This window comes from Arvicanthis niloticus, chromosome 23 (genome assembly GCF_011762505.2).
Source record: "Arvicanthis niloticus isolate mArvNil1 chromosome 23, mArvNil1.pat.X, whole genome shotgun sequence".
Classification (NCBI taxonomy): domain Eukaryota; kingdom Metazoa; phylum Chordata; class Mammalia; order Rodentia; family Muridae; genus Arvicanthis; species Arvicanthis niloticus.
Window position 1 is genome coordinate 16,242,478 of NC_133430.1, and position 22,544 is coordinate 16,265,021.

Here is a 22,544-nt window from a genome sequence, read left to right on the forward strand (position 1 = left end):
AGTCTCACGTCACACTACATGATCTGGACAACTGATTCCTTCCAGGACTCTCTGAGGAAAGGTGCCATGGTATCCCCACCTCACAGACAGGAATGCCGGGGGTGGGGGTGGGGGGATGGAGACATGGAGTGTTTTTTGCCCAGTCACACAAGTGGCAAAAGGCAGAGGTGAGAGAAACCAAGCTATGACATCAAAGGCACAGAATTAAAAGAGAGGGTGGAGCATGGAATCTAGAATTGCTGAGGCAGAGAAAAAGCCCAGCCAATGGCCTTGCTCTGGCAGCAGGCCTCAAGAGAAAGAGGTTTAGGAGCAGCAGAGTGATATAAAGAAGAACAAAAGGAAATACACAAGCGGTGGGCACCTCTGTGTTCATGGCCAATGTGTAGTAATAAGGACGGGATCACACAAGTGACTTTGGTCTGCATTTTGATGATCTTCAGGGCAAAGCTGAATACTGAACTTGAAGCCTGAAAATGCAGGGAATTCTACCACAGGGCCCTGGGAGAACCAAGAGCCTGAGATGTCAGTGCTCCCGTTTCTGAATAGTCTGGTGTAACCATCTAGACAGAAACAAAGATTTTCTCAGGAGTCACTCGGGCCCCTTGTCTGGGCTATGACATAACTGAAGTTGTGAATTGTCAGCTAGAAGAAGGAGAAGCCTGGGGCCCTGCGGCAAGGTAAAGGAGGATTTATTTCCTGGAAAGAGAATTCACAGATTTCTGATAATTTGTCAAACAACCTTGAAGGACACACTGGGATCCAGACAATGACATGTCAGCGTTGGGCAGGGCCATGCCTCAGCCAGGACTACTAAGTTATGCATGCTTCTTACCCTCCACTTAAACATAAACCTCATGTCAGCATCCTGAAGATGGACTTGTGGAGGATGGTTGCCGGGTCTCTTGATTTGTTTGCCTTCCCACACAGAGAAGCTCTCCTTTCTCATCTTTTCATCATTACATATCTGTTTCATCATTATGTAATGTTTTCATCATTACATATGCCTATTGAGGACAGGTGGCCAAGCCCAGATTCTTGTGGCTGCCGGGGCCCAGGCTTTGATGCTCACAGTTCTGGTAACATCCACCCGTCTTAACAAAACTTCATTCAGCTAAACTTTCACAGGCTCCTGGACCTTCCCAGAAGCCCCTCATATACAGCCTGTTTTAGCAACGACCCGTCTAAGTGCGGAGGGACCTCTACCCCACCTGTTGGATCATCATTTAGACCCAATTAGGCTTTTCTTGTTTCCCACCCCCTAGAAGTAGGGCCAATCTGCCCACCTTCAACCATCACCCCATTAGATCATTCATCTACTAGCCCCCACCTTGCTCTAAATTCCCATCAGTGCAAGTTGAGTTGGGATTGGACCAGTTCTGTACTTGAGAGCCCAATGGCTTCGATGTTTCTGAACTGAATCTGTTTTAACCCTACAAACCACCATCCCACTCTTACTTACCTTCTTAAGGCTCTGAATTGGAAATGGGACATGAAATGAAACTCCTGCCCTGCTTTCCAAGGGCTGGGTTGTATTTAAGGTGCAGAAGTTTAGATGTGAGGCCCCAAAGGCAGCAGCAGGCTGGTGGGAAAGGCATATAGGACAAAGGAGCAGAGCAGAATTCCAGACAGCTGCTGAGCAAGCTCCAGTCTCCCCTCTCATCTCCAAAAAAAAAAAAAAAAAAAAAAAAAAAAAACAAAACAAAACAAAAAAACAAAACCACCCTCAGGCACCCTGCTGTGAACCAGTATTTTCTCCACAGGGCCCTGGGCATGCCCCCTACTGAGCACTTTTACAATCCTAGAGCTAAAAGTCACTCAAGGCACATGGGTCCCTAAATGTACAGAGGGAACTAACCTGTGGCAGCCTAGTCCCAAAGTCATGACTCTCAGTAAGAGGCAGAGGGATCCTGAAATCCCAGCCCATCAGTTTGTGGCCTACTGGTCAACCTTCTCTTGGGGGGGAGAGGGGTCACAAACACACCCAACAGCATGTAGCCCCAGAGACACTGTGAAGGTCACATTCCCTTGGCCATATGAAAAGTGACCCAGGTTCTTGGGAACAGGAGACAACCCAAACAACCCCACCCCGTCTGAGTCGTCAAAGGACACAATGTACTTCAGTGGTTTGGAAAAACCACAACACTCCCCATCCTCTTCGAGAACCCCACCCCACCCCGATTCTACAGCCTTTTCCCAGCTCTACATCTCTACCCTCATACTTGGGGAGCAACTCCCAGAATTCCTTAAAATCCTCCCGCTTGGGGCTGGAGAGATGGCTCTGTAGTTGAGAGCACTGGCTGCTCTTTCAGAGGACCCAGATTCAGTTCCCAGCACCCATACGGCAGCTCACACCTGTCTGTAACTCCAGTTCCAGGGCTTCTGATGCTCTCACACAGACACATGCAGGCAAAACACCAATGCACATAAAAACAAATTATATATTCAAACAACCAAATCTAGCCACTCTGCTTTCCTGGGCACATAGTTGACTATGTTTCACAGTGTCCCCTGCAGTTAGGTTTGGTCATGTGACTAAGTTCTAGCTAACAAAATATGGGTACAGGAGACACCTAGACTCTTCCCAGTCCACACAGTTACCTTGGACCCAACCCTAAAATATGGAAGTCGTGCTAAAGAGAGCAGAGCCATGGGGTTCCTACAGGGGGCCTAAGAGAGGCACATCTTCTTGCCTGTGCTTGGAAATTAGTTTCCTGGAGTTTTAAGTCATTTCTTGGTATTGTGGCAGTTGGCTGATTTCTACATGGCACATCACCCATGACAGTGAAAACCTTTCTACTTCTGTCTCATCTTACTTGATACCCTAAGAGGCAGGTGCTGTGTGTTCCTGTCATGAGAAGCAGCACCTGTGTTGTATAGGGACATACATTCTCTGTGTATCCTTAGCTGACCTGGCACTCAATCTGTAGACCAGGCTGGCCTTGAACTCAGAGATCTGCCTACCTCTGCCCCCCCGAGTGCATTTGCCACCACTGCCTGGGCTTGGGGCACACAAGTTTTCTTCATGTGGTTTGAGTTGCTGGGAAGACCCTTTCCCAGCAGGATGGGGACCTGCCTAACTTTCCTTTTGTAGAAAATCAGCCTTTTATTGGACAAACACAAGCACACATTCAGAACCTAACCCCAAAGCTCCCTTTTCTTAGATACCCTCATACAGTAGATATTCTTTCCAGTTTAAGGAGGATCTGGACCTGTCACACCCAACAGGCATTCCCCAGTAGTAACAGCTGTTATACCACAGAACAACTGAAGCCTATTGGCCTTGATCTAGCCTAGCCCTCATTCTCCAGCCAGACTGGACCTCCTTATTCACCTATGTAGATTCTCAGTGTTTTGAAAAAGCAGACACCCAAGAATACATACCTCATTCTGCTGTTGACCTAGGGTAACAAGCTTCAGGGAACACCCTGGAATTGTTTCCATGGGGGTTAGCTTGTGCTTGGAATAGCCTATGGATTCTTGTCACAGGCTTCTTAGATTTCAAAACCTAACACATGGACACGTGGCCTTTGAAAGGAGGCAGAAGCTGGTTTAAAACAAGGGAGCCTAGGTCAGAAGATATCCAAGATATCTTTAATAGCACAAAGCCACCGTGGAATCCAGGCATAGTGATATGTACTTGTCATAGTGGCAGTAGAAAGGCTGGGGTAGGGAGACCATGAGTTTGAGGCCAGCCTGGATTAAAGACCCCCAAACAGGTTCCCCACAAGCCCAGGTCTGTTCTGGTAGTCCTGTGGACACCCAGGAGTTTTGCCTTTGGAAGTGCTTGCCCATGTGACCCTAACAAAGGCTCTGGGATAGAGATAGGACAGTGACTGTTCATTTCATATGATGGAAGAGAAAGCTGAATTTCAGAGAGGCGACATGACACATGGCAAATCATGGCCGGAGCAGGTAGTAATAAGTCATTGGAACCCAGGGCCAGACATCTCATTCCTTCCCCTTTCTCTGTAGCCCTTTGTGCTCAGCAAACAAGAGAGAACTTGGCATGGCTACTGGGAAGCAAAGCCTACAAGCTGTGAGCAGAGAAAGTGAATAGTAACTGTGACTTTGCTTAATGTTTTGAAACAGGCCCTTTCTAATTGGACACTTTCTGACCTGACACTCACTGTGTAGCTGGCTGGCAGGCCTTCAAATTGCAGCGAATCTTTCTGCTGCTGTCTCCTAGGGGACAGAATTGCCTGTATGTGCTTCTGTGTCTGGCAATTTTGATATTTGTGTGATCAGCTAAGTTTAAAAAAAAAACTTGGTCAAGTTCTAGTCCATGTAATGTGGGCACAGGAGACACACCAACATGTGTCTCAAACTCTTACCTAATCCAAACTGCTACCTTGGAGCCAAACCTAAAAATGATTTTCCCTAGTCTAGTTTCAAACATGGGGACAGAATGTAGGCCGTGGTCCGCAGGTTCTGCTGCTGTGTCTTGGAGCGGGGAGGTGAGAACTTACTAGACTTTTCTTCTTTGATGGGATACTCCAGCACCTCGGTTGAGCTGTCCTTCAGGGAAGGGAAGTGGACACACAGAACCAGCTGCTTCAGGCTGCTGTCCCGGCACACCAGGAACATCTGAAATGGCAGAAGCAGGGGCCCTGTGAGTCAGAGGCTTTGAGGGGCAGCAGCAGGGCACTAGAGGGTATCTGAAGCAAACATCCGGGGGGAAGTGGTCATTCATCCCTTGAGCAAAGTGAACCTGACCCATATCCAAATTTGAGATCCTCAAGCCTTCATTTCTCATTTGCACTGAGCCCACGCATAGCTGATGCACAGCGGATGCAGGGGGATTCTGTATGAGGGTGGTCCATGGGGATCTAGGCTCAGAAAAGCCCCATAGTTGGGAGTTGGTTGAATTTCAATTCATGCTCTAGCACCCAGCTCTTTTGGGGGAGGGGGTGAAAAGGGAGTGGGGAGTGTCTGTTGAAAAGAATTATAGGTATCAGAAAATTTATACTTTTTTCCCCTTTGTTAAAAAAAAAGGTAGCTAATACTTTGTTTGGACCTTATGTACTGAGAATTGAACACAGGGCCTCGTGTGTGTTAAGCCAGATGCTTCCACTATGCGCTAGCCATCCTTTCACTCACTGTCCTTTATTCTGAGACAAGGCCTCGCTGAGTTGCCTAGGTTGTACCATGTCTGATCACTGAGTGGCTCCACTTCTTGTGGTCCCCAGAGGCATGGCCTCCCAGGTGCAAATGCATGGAGAGGCCCCTCCTTTGTTACAAACTGCTGTTTTATAACCTCCTTTTCAGGCTCAGCTGCCCCTTCCCAGGCTCACCCTTCCTTCCCAGATGACACTTTCTGGAATGTTCCTGGCTTCCTCAAACATTTTGTCAAGGGAAGGAAAGTGCTTGGTCAGTGTCCCCATCCCCCCATCCTCACTCTGTCCCTGAACTCTGTCTCCTGGGCTCAGGTCCCAAACAGCTCAGCTAGAAATCCCCAAACTAGGAATGTGGCCAAGCTGTTGAGGGCTGGCTGGGGCACAGGGATCCCAGGACATCCCCAAGTGTGAGGACATGACCCCAAATGTGGGAGGCTCTGGAGAAGATCTCTTTTTAGGTTCCAAATTTTGCTGCCACGACTACTGGTTATTAATCCCACCATGACACTGCCAGGTCACCTGAGGCATGAGTGTAGTGTCAGTAATAAAACACACAGTGAGCTCATTGTTCCTGGTCCACAGCAGCTATGAATGCAGTGTTGCAATAAAACACGCAGTGAGCTCACTGCTCCTGGTCAATGGTAGCTGGCATGGACTGTCTCCCCAGTTGGCCCCAAGCCTGAACTTCTCAGATTAAATTTACAAGGGGCGTGGTAATGAGGAAACCAAGGAGAGTCAGGTAATGCTTCAGATGGAACAGGAGATGCTAGAGATGGGTTTGAGCTCAGGCCCTTGGATTCTAGATCCCAGACATGATCTTCCCCTGTCTCACCAGGCTCTTGAAGGTTGCTTCACTATGAGCATGCATGGCTCATGTGAAAGTTAGACAAGGTGGGAAATGGGAGATCAGTCTCTCTCGCTCTTCCCCTGGGCAGGGTGGAGAACTGGAACATGAGAACCAGAAGCAGAAGTGGGGAGAAGAGGAGTGGCTGGTCTGTTTGCTTGCTTCTAGATGCTTCCATTAGACCTTACTGCCTGCCTAGAGACAATGGGTGAGACACTGAACCTGAACTGTCCCAAGGATGTCTCTCAAATGCGAAGCCACTTTGTTTTCTCTACAAGTTCAAGGTCAGCTTGCCTCTTTGCCCACAGATCCGTGGGAACCAGTGGGGCTGGAGGAAATGCTTGTGAGTGAATGAATGAGTGGGCGAGCCATAATATGAAATACAGCTGGTCTTTGTTTCCAATTCTTGGTACAGAGCTTCAAAACCCTGGGAATTTCCTGAGGCAGGGGCATCTGTTATTTGTAAGAACTTTTCTAGACCAGGCATGGTGTTATGCTAACAGGAGTCTCTCAGGGCCTTAGTTTCAGAGGAGGGCTGAACAGAGATTTCAGGCCAGCTCTGCCCTGACTGGGGGAGGTGAGCAGAGTTGAGATGGGTACTTTTACACAGCCTGAGATTTCATTCCTGCCTAGGTAATGAAACCTCAGTAAAATGCTGCTGGCTAGATCTGGTAGCACATGCCGGAATTCTAGCGTTTCTGTCCTCCTACGTGTCTCTGTAAACTAGAAAAGTGACAGGGTGTGCAGGGGGCTCCTGGGCAGGAAAACCAGACAGACTTGATTCCAAGCTGCAGACCTCAGGCCTTGGCTCTGAGTGGAGAGAGGCCAGGGTAATCAATGTGGAAAGCAGGTGACAGAAGCAGGCACTGGGGCCTCTGATCAGTTCTGGATGCTCAGCAGGGGGCCTGCTCCTGAGCCGTTTCTCTGATTAAACAGGCTACTATCAGACCTCAATGGTTTGAGTCTTCACTAACCTGACCTGACATCTGGGCCAGCCGTCTGGCTTCTCTGCTTTTCTTCTTTCTCCCAACACAATCCACTAGGAAGCCTCACTCCCCCAGAGCAGAATGGCCTTCCCCCAACAGTGTTAGCCACTGAGCTGTGTGCCACACTGGGGTCTAATTTCTGTGAACAGCTAGGACTCCTCCATCTGAACTCTGAACTAGACAGTAGTGACAGCCCCTGGGCCAAGTCAGGATGGTTGTATCCTTCTAAATTCCAATGCAGAGCTGCTCTGGGGTATCAGGCAGGCCACATGCCCTCTCTGAGTGGCTGGGTAGGGAGGGAGACAAGATGAAGGATTCCAAGCTTCCTTTTCAGAAAATGCTCATCTGTCTCCAGTGTCTTGGGGGCCTTCACAGCTCCCCCCCACCCACCCCAAGAAGGTTACAAAAGAGTTCATTTTGTGATAAATTAAGGCAATCGCTGAGGCTGGTGCAGATGTCTCAAGACCCTTCCCTGTCTGTCTTGGCCAGTATGGGTATTTTTGTTATTTTTTGTTTTGACACAGTGTCTTGCTAGGTAGACCAAGCTGGACTGAAACAGGCTATGGGGCCCGGCACAACACCGAATTTGTAATGGTTCTCCTGTTCAGCTTCCGGGGTACTGTGATTGAAGGCATGTACAACCACAGATCACAACCTCTCCAGGATGTCTGTTTTGGTTTTCTGAGACAGGGCATCACTTGTATAGCCCTGGTGGTCTTGAACTCACAGAGATTCACCTGCCTCATTTTTGCTTCCCAAGTGCTGAGATAGGATAGGATGGGTTTGAACAGACCAATGTCTCCAGCAATAGTTAGGATAGAAAAAAAAAAAAAAAAAAAAAAAAAAAAAAAAAAAAAAAAAAACCTCACGTAAAGAATTACACAGCCACAGCAACCCCTTCAAACTAACAGATAAAACCCAGAATCTACATGCACTCTAAATGATTGTGTTTTTACCCTTCATTTTGGACCTAGACAATTAGAGCTGTTTATAGTTGGAGGAATTTCCCATGATGCCCATGGTGATACATCTAGTTTGGCAAAGGCCAGACTCATAGGACTAGGTAGACAGCCCAGTGGCCATCCTGGGCTCATGTAGCTGTGTCTCAAAATCTTCTCACCTGGGGCTCTCACCCCAACAGAGCTGGGAGTTAATGCAGAATATCAGAGACCTGGAAATGGACTGGAGGACGCATTGCCCAAGATTCATTTATGAGCTATGGGGAAATCACAGCTCACAATTCCTGACTTACAGCCTGGCCATGGGGAGGCCCAGGCAGCATTTCTCAAGGCTGGCCACAGCTCACTGTCAGCTTGGGAACTTATAAAGCACACCAGTGGCTCCTCTTTCAGACAGCAGAAACACAACTTGGTGCCAGTGGAGGGCTCAAGCTTCTCAAGAACTGAAGGGAGAGATCCAAATGTCCCAGTCCCACACAGAATGTCCCCACTCTTGGCCCAGCAGTTCTGGGGATGTGGTTAGATGTCCTAGTCCCACACAGAATGTCCCCACTCATGGCTCAGCGGGTCTGGGAAGAATCATAGCTTCTTAAGACAAGCCGAAGGAATAAGCATTTGGGTCGGGGGCTGAGATGCACTTAGTTTTTAGGCCTGTGAAAGCAGCCAGTGGTGGAATCGAGTGAGGCACCACACCTGGAAGTCACACCCAGGCCAAGCGTTCCCCCCCTTGCAGGGCTGTTTCCTAAGGATGGATGCAGTGTGTATTACTGTTCTACAGGGCTGCCACAAGGATGAGAAAGGGGAAACAGGGCTTTCCTGTGTTACCAAAGAAACTGCCTGAATGCAATCAGCTGTCCTCGTGGTCTACCAAACCATCGCCTGCTAGTCCATCTGACAACATGCATTCCTATAGCTCTTAAGCTAAATCTTCACTACCAAAGATAAATGCACAAGAAGCTTCTCTCATTGACGATTGTCTTTTAAGGTCTAGTGAGATAGCAGGGAAAAGCACTTGCCACCAAACCTGATGACCTGAATTCCTGATGACCAAAACCTACATGGTGGAAGGAAAGAACCAATTCTTACAAGTTGTCCTCTGATTTCTACATTCCCACCATGGCAAGTGTGCCCCCTCCTGCTAATAGATAATTTTTTTAAAAAAATCTGTCATCTGGAAGCAACTTAATAGCAACTGATCAAGTCACACACAGACCTTGGCTTCTAGGAGAGTTCCTTAATCAAAGCAGGAGTCTTTGGAGACACAGGAAGTGGCTGGTCCTGGGCTGAGGGCAGAGTATACAAGATAACAGTATCGTCTATGACCAGAAAACAAGAAAGCGATTCAAACAGAAAGCAGGCGGTGATACCTACACTCACAACTGTGGTGTGCTGAGGTCAAAGAGACACAAGAGCCATGTCCTTGTTCGATTTCCATTGATGTGACAAATGCATGAGCCAAAGTAGCTTGGGGAGGAGTTTATTTCATCTTATTGCTCACAGTCTGTTAATGAGGGAAGTCACTGCAGGAGGTTGAGGCAGGTCCTGGACACCAGAACTGAAGCAGACACTAAGGAGTAACAGTGCTTACAAGCTTGCTCTGCTTGCTCTCTTAACCAACCCAGAATCACCTCCCAGATGCCCCTAGATTGTGTCAAACTAACAAAACCTAACCATCACAAGCCACTTGAAAGACTTCTGTAGACAACTTTCCACAAAAGTTGCAAATTAGGAGCCAGGGAGATATTTTAGCGGGTAAAATGCTTGCCTTGCAAGCATCAGGATCTGAGTTTGACTCCTAGAACCCATGCAAAGGGCGTGGTGTGGCAGCACGTACTGTGATCCCAGTACTGAGGAGGCAGAGACAGGTGGAGGATCCCTGACGGCTCACCGGACATCTAGTTTAGCCACTTTATTGAACCCCAGGTTCTATGAGACCTTGTCTCAAAGATGAATGAGAGAGAGAGAGAGAGAGAGAGAGAGAGAGAGAGAGAGAGAGAGAGAGAAAGAGAGAGAAGAAGAAGAAGAAGAAGAAGAAGAAGAAGAAGAAGAAGAAGAAGAAGAAGAAGAAGAAGAAGAAGAAGAAGGAGAGAAACAAGAAAGCAAGCAACCTGAAAAACAACACAGGAGGTTGACCTTTGACCTCCACAGCAGGGGTACAAATACAAGGTTGCAAATTAGTTTGCACCCAAGGTATAAAACTAGTCTCATGATTACATATTGTTGTGATTAAGTAAACAGACAAGAGATGACTCTTAAGTAGAATCCCAGTGCCACCTGGAGTCCTGTCATCCAGGAGGCAGGTGTAACGTCCCTGCTTACAGCAGAGTGACTTTCCTTCCAGAGAATAGTAGGGAAAGGTGGGGGAGGGGAGGCAAGAATGAGGCTGAGGGAGAGAGATGCCACAAACTGGCAACAGCAAGCAAAGCCAACACCACCAGGACAAGGTACATGGCTGTTTGGTACCTATTGTCGCTCCCGTAGGAAATGTCCCCTACAGATTCACGTGTTGAAGACTTGAAGCTGAGGTCCCGACTTAGGGCTAATTCAGAGGCTCTGGAAACGTTGGGAGGTATGGCTTGGCTAAAAGGAAGTAGATCAGTTGGGGGCAGGTCCTTATATGTCCCTTTTCCCTTCCTGTCTGGCTTTGCTCCATCACTTCCTGTCTACCAGGAGGTGATGGACTTTGCTCTGTCACTTCCTGTCCACCATTATCATTGGCTCTCTGCCATAGCTCAGCTTCACTTCAGGTCCATAGCAATGTTGTTAACCAAATATGAACTGAGATCTCTCAAGCCAAGAGCCCACATAAATCCTTCATCTTTTAAACTGTTTCTCTCGGGAATTCATCACCACAGCAGAAACAATATAACAAAGGACCTTTGAATGACGGGCTGTCACTGGCTTTGCCTCTGTTCTGGAGAGGGTCTTGGCTCAGACAGAGGACATCAGGTATAACCACGTCCAGGCTTTGGTTGACACTGATGTACCAGAACTGGTACAGTAACTGGCAAGCGTTGGTTAGCTGCTGTCAGCAAAGGAGCTTTCGTGCGGGTGGACACAGGGCATGCTCTGTTCTCAGGGCACAAGGTACGTTCTGTTCTATGCTTGCAACTTTTCCATAACTCTAAAACCATTCTAACTAAAATAACAAACCAGCCTGAGTGCAGAAGAAATAAAGGCAACTTTCTGGTTGCCCTGTTGCTGAATACATATTTTTTTTTCCTTTTAAAAAGGGGACAACAGTGTTCCCAACTCCTTATCAGAGAAGAGGCTGCTAGGCGTGAGGTTGGTCCTGGGGAAGGAAGTGGATGTGGCCAAGGTCACACAGACACTGGGGACAAGGGAGCTGGCTCCAGGCAAGACAAAGGCTGCCTCTCACAATGTTGCAGGGGGTAAATCCAGATCTCTAGGCCGTGTCTTAACAACCACAGGGACCACCCACGATGTTTGTCTCTTTCAAAATAATGACATCACTGCTCTGTTTCTATGGGAACTGCACTAGCAAAGGGCTTCCCCAGCATCTTTGAAGATCACCCAATGGGCATTTCCCCCCTTTTTCTATGGAATGAAGTCTCATACTGTGGTCCAAGCTGGCCTGAATCACTGAGCTATATTGCCAGCTCCACTCTTCCTAGCTGTGTGATTTTAGGCAAAAGAGTCAACATCTCTGTGCTTCAATTTTCTCATCTGCAAAGAGGGGTGCTGATTACGCCTAGCTGTCAGAAACGGCTACAAGGACCAAATAATATCAGCAAGTAGCCATCCTAGCTTGTATAAGTATGTTATGGGATGTTGGCTCAACAATGATAAAATAGCCCAGTGATCACATCTTAGAACATATCCCTGTCCTTAGCTACGACACCTGAATCTCACTATAATCTGCTCACATCCTCCTCTCTTCACTAAACCACCCCGGGATCATTTGTTCTAAGCCTGGTGCTGTGTAAATGGGAGTTACGTTGTATCATTTAGGGTCTGCACTGTTCAGTGAAGATGCAATTGCCCCCTCTAAATATTTTCCAGCCATGGTTATTGTGCAGTTGCAATATGGGGATATAAGGGGAATGTGTTTGTTTTTTTTTTTTTTTTTTTTTCTTGTTCCTTTGTTGGTGTCTCTACTCTGCACAGGTAGGCTTGGACTTGGGTCTGCCACTCAGTGGCATCATAACCTGAGGCAGGTGACACTATCACTGCCATCCCATCCCTCCAACTCCCCCAACCCTCTCTCTGCTCAGCACCTGGCCTTTCCCAGACTCCTATACTCTAGCCTGGCCTCTTGCAACCAGCTCTGTATCTCTTTATCCCAGGGCTGTTCTGACAGGTGACCGTTCTCACAGAACAGGCAGAGAAAAGTCCAATGAACCATCTAACCTTCATAATAGTAACAGACTGGTGAACAGCACAATGTCCCCAGACCCTCAGATGACAGACCTCAGGGGTGCCATCCACATTGCCTTCCAGGGGTTTAGTTAATGTGTATAACCTCTGCCCATCTCTTTCTCTTTCTGCTGCTTCTTGAGGACTCTCCACAGGACACCAGAGGCTCTAAAAGGCTGGGACTGACAAAATCTGAACTCAGGCCTCCTCATGGCTTGTGAAACAGGACAAAGGGAGAGCCTTTGACATCTGGACGGCACAGGGTTGGTGCTCACAAACAACAAACAGAACCCTAGGGGCCTGGGAGATGTCAAGTTTTTGTGATTTTTGAAGAAATGATGGTGAAAGGATTGAGGTGTTGCTAAACACAGCACATACACTACCACAGAACCCCACTCCAGTCACAGAAAGAACCCCACTCCAGTCACAGAAATACTTCTGACAAGGCCACAACTTCTATTGCCCCAGTATTCTACCTAAGGCAAAAAGGATGACTCTGTTTCTCACAATTCAGTCTAGACCCAAATTCATACACCCAGGACACAAGGCTTCCCAATGGCCAGCTGTGGTGGTTTGAATGACAAATGCCCCCCCCCCCCCCAACACACACACACACACACACACACACACACACAAATCAGACATTTGAATAATTGGTCTCCGCTTGGTGGCACTGTTTGGGAAGGTTTAGAAGGTGTGGCTTTACTGGAGGAAGTATGTCACTGGGATGGATTTTGAGAGTAAAAAGTCTTACCTACTTCTAGTTTGTTCTTTTTGCATCTGTGCTTATGGGTCAAGATATTAACCCTCATCCTTCTACTCCAGTAGCCATGCCTGCCACTTCTCCATGATGAACTCTTATTCCTCTGGAATCATAAACCCAGATAAACTCTTTCTTTTGTATGTTGCCTTGCTCAGAGTGTTTGTCACAGCAACAGAAAAGCAACTAGTAATGCATCAGCCACCAGCTTGCTTCTTAAGTTGCTTTGAGCTGCCTCCTCTAAGAATGGAGGAGGGGAGGTACAGGCTGCTAGTGGTACCTACTGTGTGGGCCCCAGTCACTGTAGGACTGGAAACCTTTTGTGAAAAGAATACATAGGTTTTATCAGGGTCACAGCATCTTTGGTCTTTCTGCTTCCTGCTGTGCATTCCTGAGGGGAAAGAGGCATCTGTGGACACCTAGGCTGGCCTATGTATGGACTAGGATGGGCTGGGTGGGCTCAGGGATATTATCACCTTCCCAGCCCTGCATGCTCTGTGGCAATGTGACTGGGACTTTGACCCCCTGCCTTCCAGTCACCCCAGTTTTCATGCACAAATGACAGCTCCATGGATCTTATTTTATAGTAAGAGTCTACACCCCAAGTCCTACATTGAGGATGATTCCCAAGAGATACAGAAGTGCCACAAGCCACACCCAGATGAGAATAGCTAGGAAGCAAGAGTCCCCAATGTCAGACAGACAGACAGACAGACAGACAGACAGACAGACACACACACACACACACACACACACAGAGAGAGAGAGAGAGAGAGAGAGAGAGAGTGTCTAGGAGCATTTAGACTGCCCAGGTTCAAATCCCAGCTCTGCCACTTTCTCACTATGGCTCCTGGGAAGTAGCAACAGCTGGTGTAGGTAGTTAGGAGATCATGGCTCATTCCTGAGCAGACAGTAGGAGAGAGCCTCAGACACAGTGAACCCTCGGGGAATATGGCTGTTAGTGTGTGGGGTGCTATGTGAACATACATTAGCTTCTGTCAAAATGACTGTGGAAGCATAGTGGGTGCTGGGGTGGAGAGGAAAAGTGGAGAGAAGCTGCTAATGAGGACTGTCTTTTGGGGAGACGAGAATGCCTCAGAAGCAGATGGAGGCAGTAGTAGCATAGTACCCGGAGAACACTAAATGCCTGTGGCACACTTTAAATGTCTCTTTTAATGGGATGGGGTGCATATTTTGCTTTAACTTTTTTTTAAAAATGCCTTCTGGGAAGTGAGAGTAGGTAGAAAAAAAAACCCTTTATAAGACATTTTACTCCTGACAATTTTTTTTTTCATTTCTGTCCAGTTTGTTTTTTAAAAGATAATGAATGCAGATATGGATCACTTTTGTAATTAAAACAAATTACATGCTGTTTTCAAAAGGGAGTAGCATTTGAGAAAATATATATGGGGGTGACAGGAGCATAGGAGATGCTGTGACCCATTCTTTCAACTGTCATCTGGCACCTCTATCTGTCTATCCAGCCATCACTTTATCCTACTCAATTTCCCATCTTCTGTCTATCCATCCTCTATCTATTCTCTAGTTATTATCTATCCATCATCTATCTGTCTGTCCATCCATCTATATCATCCATTCATCATCTATCCATCCATCATCCATCCATCCATCCATCCATCCATCCATCATCTGTCTGTTCATCATCTATTTTTCATCCATCTATTATTTATTCATCCATCCATTATCCATCCATCATCCATCCATCACCTGTCCATCCATCCATCATCTGTCCGTCCATCATCTGTTCATCCATCCATCATCCATCCATCCATCATCCATCCATCATCTATCCATCATCTGTCCATCCATTCATTATCTGTCCATCCACCCATCATCCATCCATCCATCCGTCCATCATTTATCCATCATTCACCCATCCACCCACTCACCCACTACTGCTCATTCTCTCCTCCCATGTACTAGGATCAACATTTGGAGAGGAGATTTTAAAGCTCCTATTTCAGAGACAAAAATGAGCGCCAGAAACTTAGTGTCATTTGCCCACCTCAAAGCTTCTAGAACATCTGCCGATGAACCACATGGCCTCTTATCTTTGTCCATAAACAAGGGGCAGGTAGATCATGTGTCCTGACACCCTTGTCCTTGATCAGTGGCCTAGCTCCCAAAGTCAGAGAAAGCCAGCACAATCTCTGGTGCCTGAATGCCTCCAGCACACACCTCCCCTGACCCCCACTGTTGGATGTGACAGAGGAACAGATGGAAGCAAAGAGAAGAGCAGGAAGGAAGCAGCTGTTTGCACGAAGGCACTTCTGTGGGGAGCATCCTGAGCCCCTCACAGCTGTACCTGCCTCCCTGGTGTACACAGAACTGCCTTACCCCAGCCATCTCCCGCTGCAGGATCTTGGCAGCCTCCGCCTGTCCTAGCCCTAGCTGCAACCACACAGGGCAGGTCTTCACCAGCTTCTCCAGGACACTGATGCCCCGGCGTGGGATGCAGTTCCTCGGGGTGGTTGGCAGACCAAGCTTCATGCCGTCTTTCTCCTCATCTTCCTCTCCCTCTCCTTTGCCAGCATCTGGAATAGGACTGAGAACAGGACATAGAATCAAATGGTCAGCCCGTCCCACAGCTGGCCTCGGGAGGGTAGACAGTAAGTGCAGACTAGGGCAACCCATTTGCTCACTTAGTATCTATGTGGCCAGGGCCCTTTTGGGGAAATGATATCAACAGGTGAGTCTCCAGGTAAGGCATTTATCATTATAACAAGTAAGACATACCCAGAAACAGCCATCTACAGTACGAGAAGGGACTAAATATAACAGGAGTAGAGTGGACACAGTAGCTAAATTTCAGTCCCAGTGGACTGAAGGAAGCATGGCAGCATCTGAGAGGACCCCTAAAGAAGGGTTTTGAAACCTTTTAATTGAAGAACACCTGGCAGGCTATGAGATTTATGGCTGGCTCCATTTTTGCCTGTCCACACCCATGTAATTACCTCTATGAATGAGAGAGATTTACACCATCCATTGTGACTTGCCATAGGTTGGTCACTGGGTTCTTAAAAATAACGGGTCTTGGGCTGGAGAGATGGCTCAGCCATTAACGATAGGCTCACAACCAAAAATATAAGAATAACTGGGCCTTATTGAAAATATAGGCTGAGAGCACTGTAGGCCCAGGTGACAGCAGAGGGCAAAATAGTCAAGAAAGAAAGAGAAGGGAACCCCACAAACCATCCAGGAATTTGTATTTCAGAGAGAGAAGGCAGGCGGGTAGAGTAGGTCAGACAACAGAACTGCAGGGGAAGGGCAGGGAGCCTGGACGGCCAAGAAGGAACCTATTACACAGTAACTTTGGAACGAAAACTTGCAGGTGTCTGAGAGAGATATGTGTTCAGGCAGAAGGCCCCTGGGTTTAAGGGTTGAGTGTAGGAGGTGACATTACAGGCAGGCAGGGACCTCCCGGGTGTTGGGAGTCACTGGGGGCATTGGCTCTAAGTATTCAAGCAGCTTCTATAGAGGCCCAGCACCTAGGGAAGGAGCCTCTGACATCCTGTTCCCTGAATCAGACCTCCTGTGGGATCTTTGCCGACCACAGAGGTGGAGCCTCTCTTTCTCCATCACAATCCTCCCTGCATCATGAGGTGCAGGCTGCTGCTCTTGGGTGACCAAGTGGAAACTCTTTCAGGCTCTTGTTTGAGTCATGGGACCTAACATTCTGCCACCCTACTCTAAAGCCACATGGCTCCCACTTCCTAAGAATTCAGGCCACTGCCCTCATAATCAAGACATTTTCATCCTGAAAAGACACCCGGCTCCCAAAGGCTGCTGTCCACCACCCCCACAGAACCTCCCTATCCTTCTCCAGTCTCCTGCTTGAGTTCCCTGTCTGCCTATAATTCCCATGGGGCTCTTGTCTTCTTGCCCAAGACTCACTCCAGCTGACAGACCAAGATATGAGAGAGAGATGGGGAAAGCAACTATCGTATAAGAAAAATAGTTGAGTTAGAGTCAAAACAGCTGCCCAAGTCTGGGGTGACAACTCGGTAGGTATAGTATTTGCCATGCAAGCGTGAGGATATATGAGTTTGCTACCCAGAATTTACGTAAAAAGCTGGGCATGGCAGCACATACGTGCAGGCCCAGCACTGAGGAGGTAGAGATAGATGGATACCTGGGCTACCTGGAGCTTGCTGCCAGGCAACCTCCTTGGTGAGTTTTAGACCCTGTGTTTTAGTTAGAGTTACGATTGCTGTGAAGAGACGCCATGATCACGGCAACTCTCATAAAGGAAAGCATTTAACTGGGGCTGGCTTACAATTCAGAGGTTCAGTCCATTATCATCATGGTGGGGAGCAGAGCAGTGTGTAGGCAGACACGGTGCTGGAGGAGGAGCTGAGAGTCCTACATCTGAACCTGCAGGCAGGAGGCAGAGAGAGCCACTGGGCCTAGCTTTAGCTTTTGAAACCTCAAAGCCTACCCCCCAGTGACACAGTTCCTCCAAGAAGACCATATTTCCTAATTCTTCTTAAGTGGTGCCACTCCCTGATGACTAAGCGCTCAAATCTATGAGCCTATGGAGGGCATGCCTATTCAAACCACCATACCCTGTCTCAACAAACAAGGTGGAAGGAGCCTGAAGAAGAACACAAGACTTCGTCTTCTGCCCTCCACACACATGCACCTATTCAAGTGCACACAGACACACACATACCTCTGCCCATCAATCTGGGGAGAAATACTTGCAAAACACATAATTCATGAACGACAGGCAAGTCAATTAAAAAAATGAAGTCAAAAGTTCTGAAAAGGTTCTCCAAAGGCAATACACATGGGCCAATAAGCAGGTGAAAGGCAAAAAAAAACCCAAAACAAACAAAAACAACAACAAAAAAAACCCCTTGGTCATTAGGGACATGCAAATTAAAACCACAAGGTGACACCAAGGAGCTACCACAGAATTGACTAAACTTAGGACTGCCCTTACTACGTCTGCTGAGGGCGGTTCGGGTGACAGAAGGCTCTCGGGAAACGACAGGGCAGGTTGTCATAACTGGACACACAGGCTCTGTGGCAAGTCCCACTGCTTGGTATGTTCCCTAAAGGAACGAAAGCCCACCGATCAAAAGATAGGCCAGAAGATGGTCACAGCAGCTTAACTTACAATAACTCAAAACTGGTCCGGGTACCCATGGATGAGAGGAGGATAAAGAGACTGGGCTCCCCACAGGATAAGGAGAGCTACTGATGAGTAACCACTTGGTGAATCACAGAATCCCACGCTGAATCAAAGCCAGGGGCAAAGAAAACAGGTTTCCATGTATCAGTGTGAAGTTCAAATGGTGTCTATTTACATATGCATGTTTGTTTACTGTGCTTATGTCTCCATCTTATACTAAAGTGGTAATGAACAGTGATCTAATACTGAAGTCTGTAGTTAACAGCCCACATGCTAACATATTCAGGGAGGTCTAGAATTTTCTCTGGAATGCACAGAGATAAAGTGAACTTAGGATGGGTGATGGCATGTAACAATGCAAACAAAGAACATTAAGGGTAAATGGTGGATATGACTGACTGTCCACTGTAAAGTCCTCTCCACTTCCTCTGCCTGCTTAACATTCAATTTCATTTTTTTTAGGAAACCGTCTAAGATAAAGTTCTTTGCATCCCATGTGGCCTGTTCAGATAAAGCCTACTTGCCAGGATCTGAATACAGGCTGAGTGACTTCAGGCTATTTCACCTCTCTGGGCTTCAGTTTAATTACCTTTTTTAAAAAAAGTTTTTGTTTCACAGGATTACTGTGCCAATCTGATGCTGTGACTGTTGAGGATTTAGCGCCCTGTCTGTCTGTAACTCAGCAGAGCTACCTATCGTGTAGGAACTTTTCCCTCAGCTTTCTTCCTGCTACAACCCCCATCCCCACCCCACCCCACCGTGTGCACTTGATATGAGGACTCGGCACACCTGATGGCAGTGCTCACACATGTGATTCTGTCTTGTGTCTAAGACATCTGGTCCCGGTGGCAACCTGTGAGATCAAGAGCATAGGAAATGTATAGCCTGACATGAACACGGTTGCCAAGAGCATCCAATTTTCTTGACCACGTGACAAACCACGAGGAGGATGCTTCTCATGCTCCAAGCACAGCTGGTAGATGAATGGGCAAGGCCAGCATGGTACACACATCCGACAGTGACAAGCATCCAACATGGGCTCTGAAGATGCTGTCCAGGAGAGTCAGCTCCTTGAGGTCCCTCAAGGTCTGAGCTGAGAGTAAACACGACAGAGGTTGGCTCTGAGCCCTTAGGGTGATGGATGTTTGGGCCTAGAGAAGTGTGTATGTGGTCATAGCCCTTGTCTCCAGGCAAGATATAGAAGGTGGAGAATCCGAGACCTTGGGGAGATATGGATTTCATACTATGTTAGAAGAGTGACAGAGACAGAAGGGACAAAGGTTCCTAACATCTGCCTGCCATGACCAAGCTAAAGAGAGGCAGGGAACTCAGAAAAACTGAGCTCTCAACAGTCCCCAGGAAACAAGCAGGGGGTGTGATCTCTGAGTTGCCACATGCTGAGCTGGCCCACACTGAGCTTTGCCTGTGGCTGTAACTCTTGCTGTCTGTCAGTGATGGTCCCTGAACCCTCTTGGCTCTGTGCCTGTCATCTGTTGGCAGAGCAGAGCCTCTGACACCCACGCTCTCCCTCCTGACAGCAGATGCTGAAACTGCTGTACCCTGAAATCTTTGATTGTAGATAAAGAAGCAAGCGGGCATGACATGTGACAGAGACAGGCCATCGTGAACAGAGTTGACAGCATAAAAGATCTAGGCCAGGGCTTATGGAGGATCTCTGCCACAAACAAAAGCCCTCCAAGACAGATGTCCTTCCGTGCATGGCACAAGCATTGGCTCCGGTGGCCCCATCCTTCCCCTCTCACAGCTCTCTGGGGACACTGTTGCTTCCATGTGCCTGTGGTCAGCTGTCTAAGAAGTCCACAACATTCCTTAGCACCGGCTTCCCTGGGATGTTCTGAGCAGCTCTGTAAAGGAAGGAGGGAGCTGGCTCCAGGGACAGTGAGGAAGGTCTGGGAGCAGTCATAGGCCTGATGGGAAGAAGACAGAAACACTGTTGGGGGTCAAAGCAGTCGGTGGCAGAATGGGGGTGGGGTCTGGCTGGCTGCCACCACCGAGGAGAGTGCAGAAGGTTCCTGACCCATAGCCCGAGGCTTTGACTGCTTGGTGAGCTCCTCGGAGCTTTACTGGGAGAACTGAGACCTCTTATGTAGATTTGGACACAACCTGGAGGGTTTGGGGAAAGCTATGCCACCTCAACACATCATCATGACTCTGGCAAGGCCCAAGGGAGCAGAGAAGGCAAGAAGAGCTTCCCAGAGGTGATGTGAGCTCCACGACCCTCCCATCTGCTGCACCAGGCTGAACTGTGTCCCCAAGAGTCTAAATCTCAACCCCAGTAGCCATGTATGAGACTTGGAGGAAGGGTCCTTGCGGGCCTTGCAAGTTAAGGATCCCAGGATGAGACACCCTAGGGTCAGGCTCCGGAATCTGTGCTTCTAACTACTGCACTAAAAAGTTTCCCAAAATTGGGTCAATGAAATGGCTCAGTGAGTCAAAGCGTTGCTGCCAAGCCTGATGAACTGTGTTTGAACCTCAGGACCCACATGATGGAAGGAAAGAAGTGACTTTCCTTACAACAACTTGCCCTCTGACTTCCACACATACCTCCAGGTACATAAACCCCACATGATAAATAATTAAATGATTAATGCAATAAAAAGGTTTTTTTTTTTTAAAGTTAAAACATTTAACTTTAGAAAAAGGTGCTTTTTTTTTTTAAGTTCCACATTTGCATCCTTGTAGTAGCTGGTAAAGAAAATTCAACAAAGTTTTTTCCCCCAGTCTTATTTGAGATCAGATACAGAGATACATAGTCACAAGGAATAATTATAGACAGTTCTGAGATGTGCAGGGAGTGGGGGGGTGTGGCTCAAATCATTATAATGATTACACATTGTTTCTATGATGAAAATGATCTTAAACCAACAGTTTTCTCATCTGTCCCACTGAGCTGGTGAAGCCTGGCCTATGAGAGCAGTTTGGCTAGATCTCACTGGGTAATAACGTTGGTGGTCGCGTGTGCTTCCCCAGGGATACCTACACTTTGCGGTCACTTGTTAGCTCATCCCACCAGATTCACCTCATTCCTCATGCTCACTGTATCTCACTTACTGTGAAGCAAAGCAGGCAAAAGGCAGAAGCTAAGAGGACTGTTTCTCAGCCCCCAAAGCTAGGCAAGCACTTGGGGTTCGTGCCCTGAGAGTGGAGGTGGTACCCACTCACATGACAATCTGTCAAATCTGAGAGGTGAGATGCTGTCATTCCTACTTCCCAGCATGTCCTCAGCTGGAGATGGTGACAAAGGCCACTGCTACTGCAGCATATACTTTGGAGGTGGGGGTGGGGATGGGGGTGGGAGAGAGCAGCTGTCTTAGTTAGGGTTTGCCTTGCTGAGAACAGACACCATGACTAAGGCAACTCTTCTAAGGACAACATTTAATCGGGGCTGGCTTACAGGTTCAGAGGCTCAGTCCATTATCATCAAGGCAGGAGCATGACAGCATCCAGGCAGGCATGGTGGAGGAGGAGCTGAGAGTTCTACATCTTCATCTGAAGGCTGCTAGGAGTAGACTGTCTTCCGGGCAGTTAGGAGGAGGGTCTTAAAGCCTGTGCTCACAATGACACACTTCCTCCACCAAGGCCACACCTCCTAACAGTGACACTCCCTTGGGTCAAGCATTGAAACCATAGCAGCTTCCAGGGCAGGATGCTGGCTGTAGGGAGCATGGTTTATGTGTGAGCAGAAGGACCTGAGTTCAGATCCCCTGAACACAGAGAGGACAAGTGTGAGAGCTCATGTCTGTTACCTAGTGTTGGAGCAAGGGGACTAGATACAATCCTTGGAGCTAGCTGGCCAGCCCAGCTACCCAAAATGGCAAGTTCTAGGTCCAGTAAGAGATCTCATCTCAAGAAATAAAGAATGATGGAGGAAGGCATCCAACATCAACCTCTGGCCACCATATGAGCATGCATGGATGCACACATGAACACACACACACACACACACACACACACACACACACACACCTCCTTGCCAAGTGGCCATCCATAAGAAATGGACAGATACGCTTTTGGGCAGCCAGCCCTCATCAGCTGTTACAGCTGTTACGAGGCAACTGACATCAGCCATTACAGAAAATCTCAAAATCCTAAAGAGAGCATTGGTACTCACTGCTTATCCATCCTAGGGGCAGAGGTGAAAGGGACATAAGTCCTCAGTTCTGAGAATAAGTCACTGAGGACCATAAGGAAAACAAAACAAAACAAAACAAAACCCAATCAAACAAAACCCAGAGGGCCTGAAACTTTCTGTTCTACTGAGTCAGGGAGAAAGAAGGGAGGAGGAGGGAGACACAGGAGACACAGTGTTCACGTTGATGAGAGAG

At 47.8% G+C, this 22,544-nt stretch overlaps 1 protein-coding gene across 3 annotated transcripts in view; it reads right to left on the reverse strand.

Annotated features, from left to right (window-relative positions):
- The window catches only part of Rin3 (Ras and Rab interactor 3), a 104,862-nt gene that overhangs the window by 58,575 nt on the left and 23,743 nt on the right, over positions 1-22,544 (reverse strand). For 2 of the 3 annotated variants that reach the window (XM_076921356.1, XM_076921355.1), the window contains 2 exons: positions 15,399-15,606; positions 4,467-4,584 (listed from right to left, as the gene is read on the reverse strand). In XM_076921356.1, the coding sequence (XP_076777471.1) occupies positions 4,467-4,584; positions 15,399-15,606 (326 nt within the window). Of the gene's footprint in view, positions 1-4,466; positions 4,585-15,398; positions 15,607-17,337; positions 17,426-22,544 lie in introns of those variants that run through there. The other variant, XM_076921357.1, reaches the window with a different exon arrangement.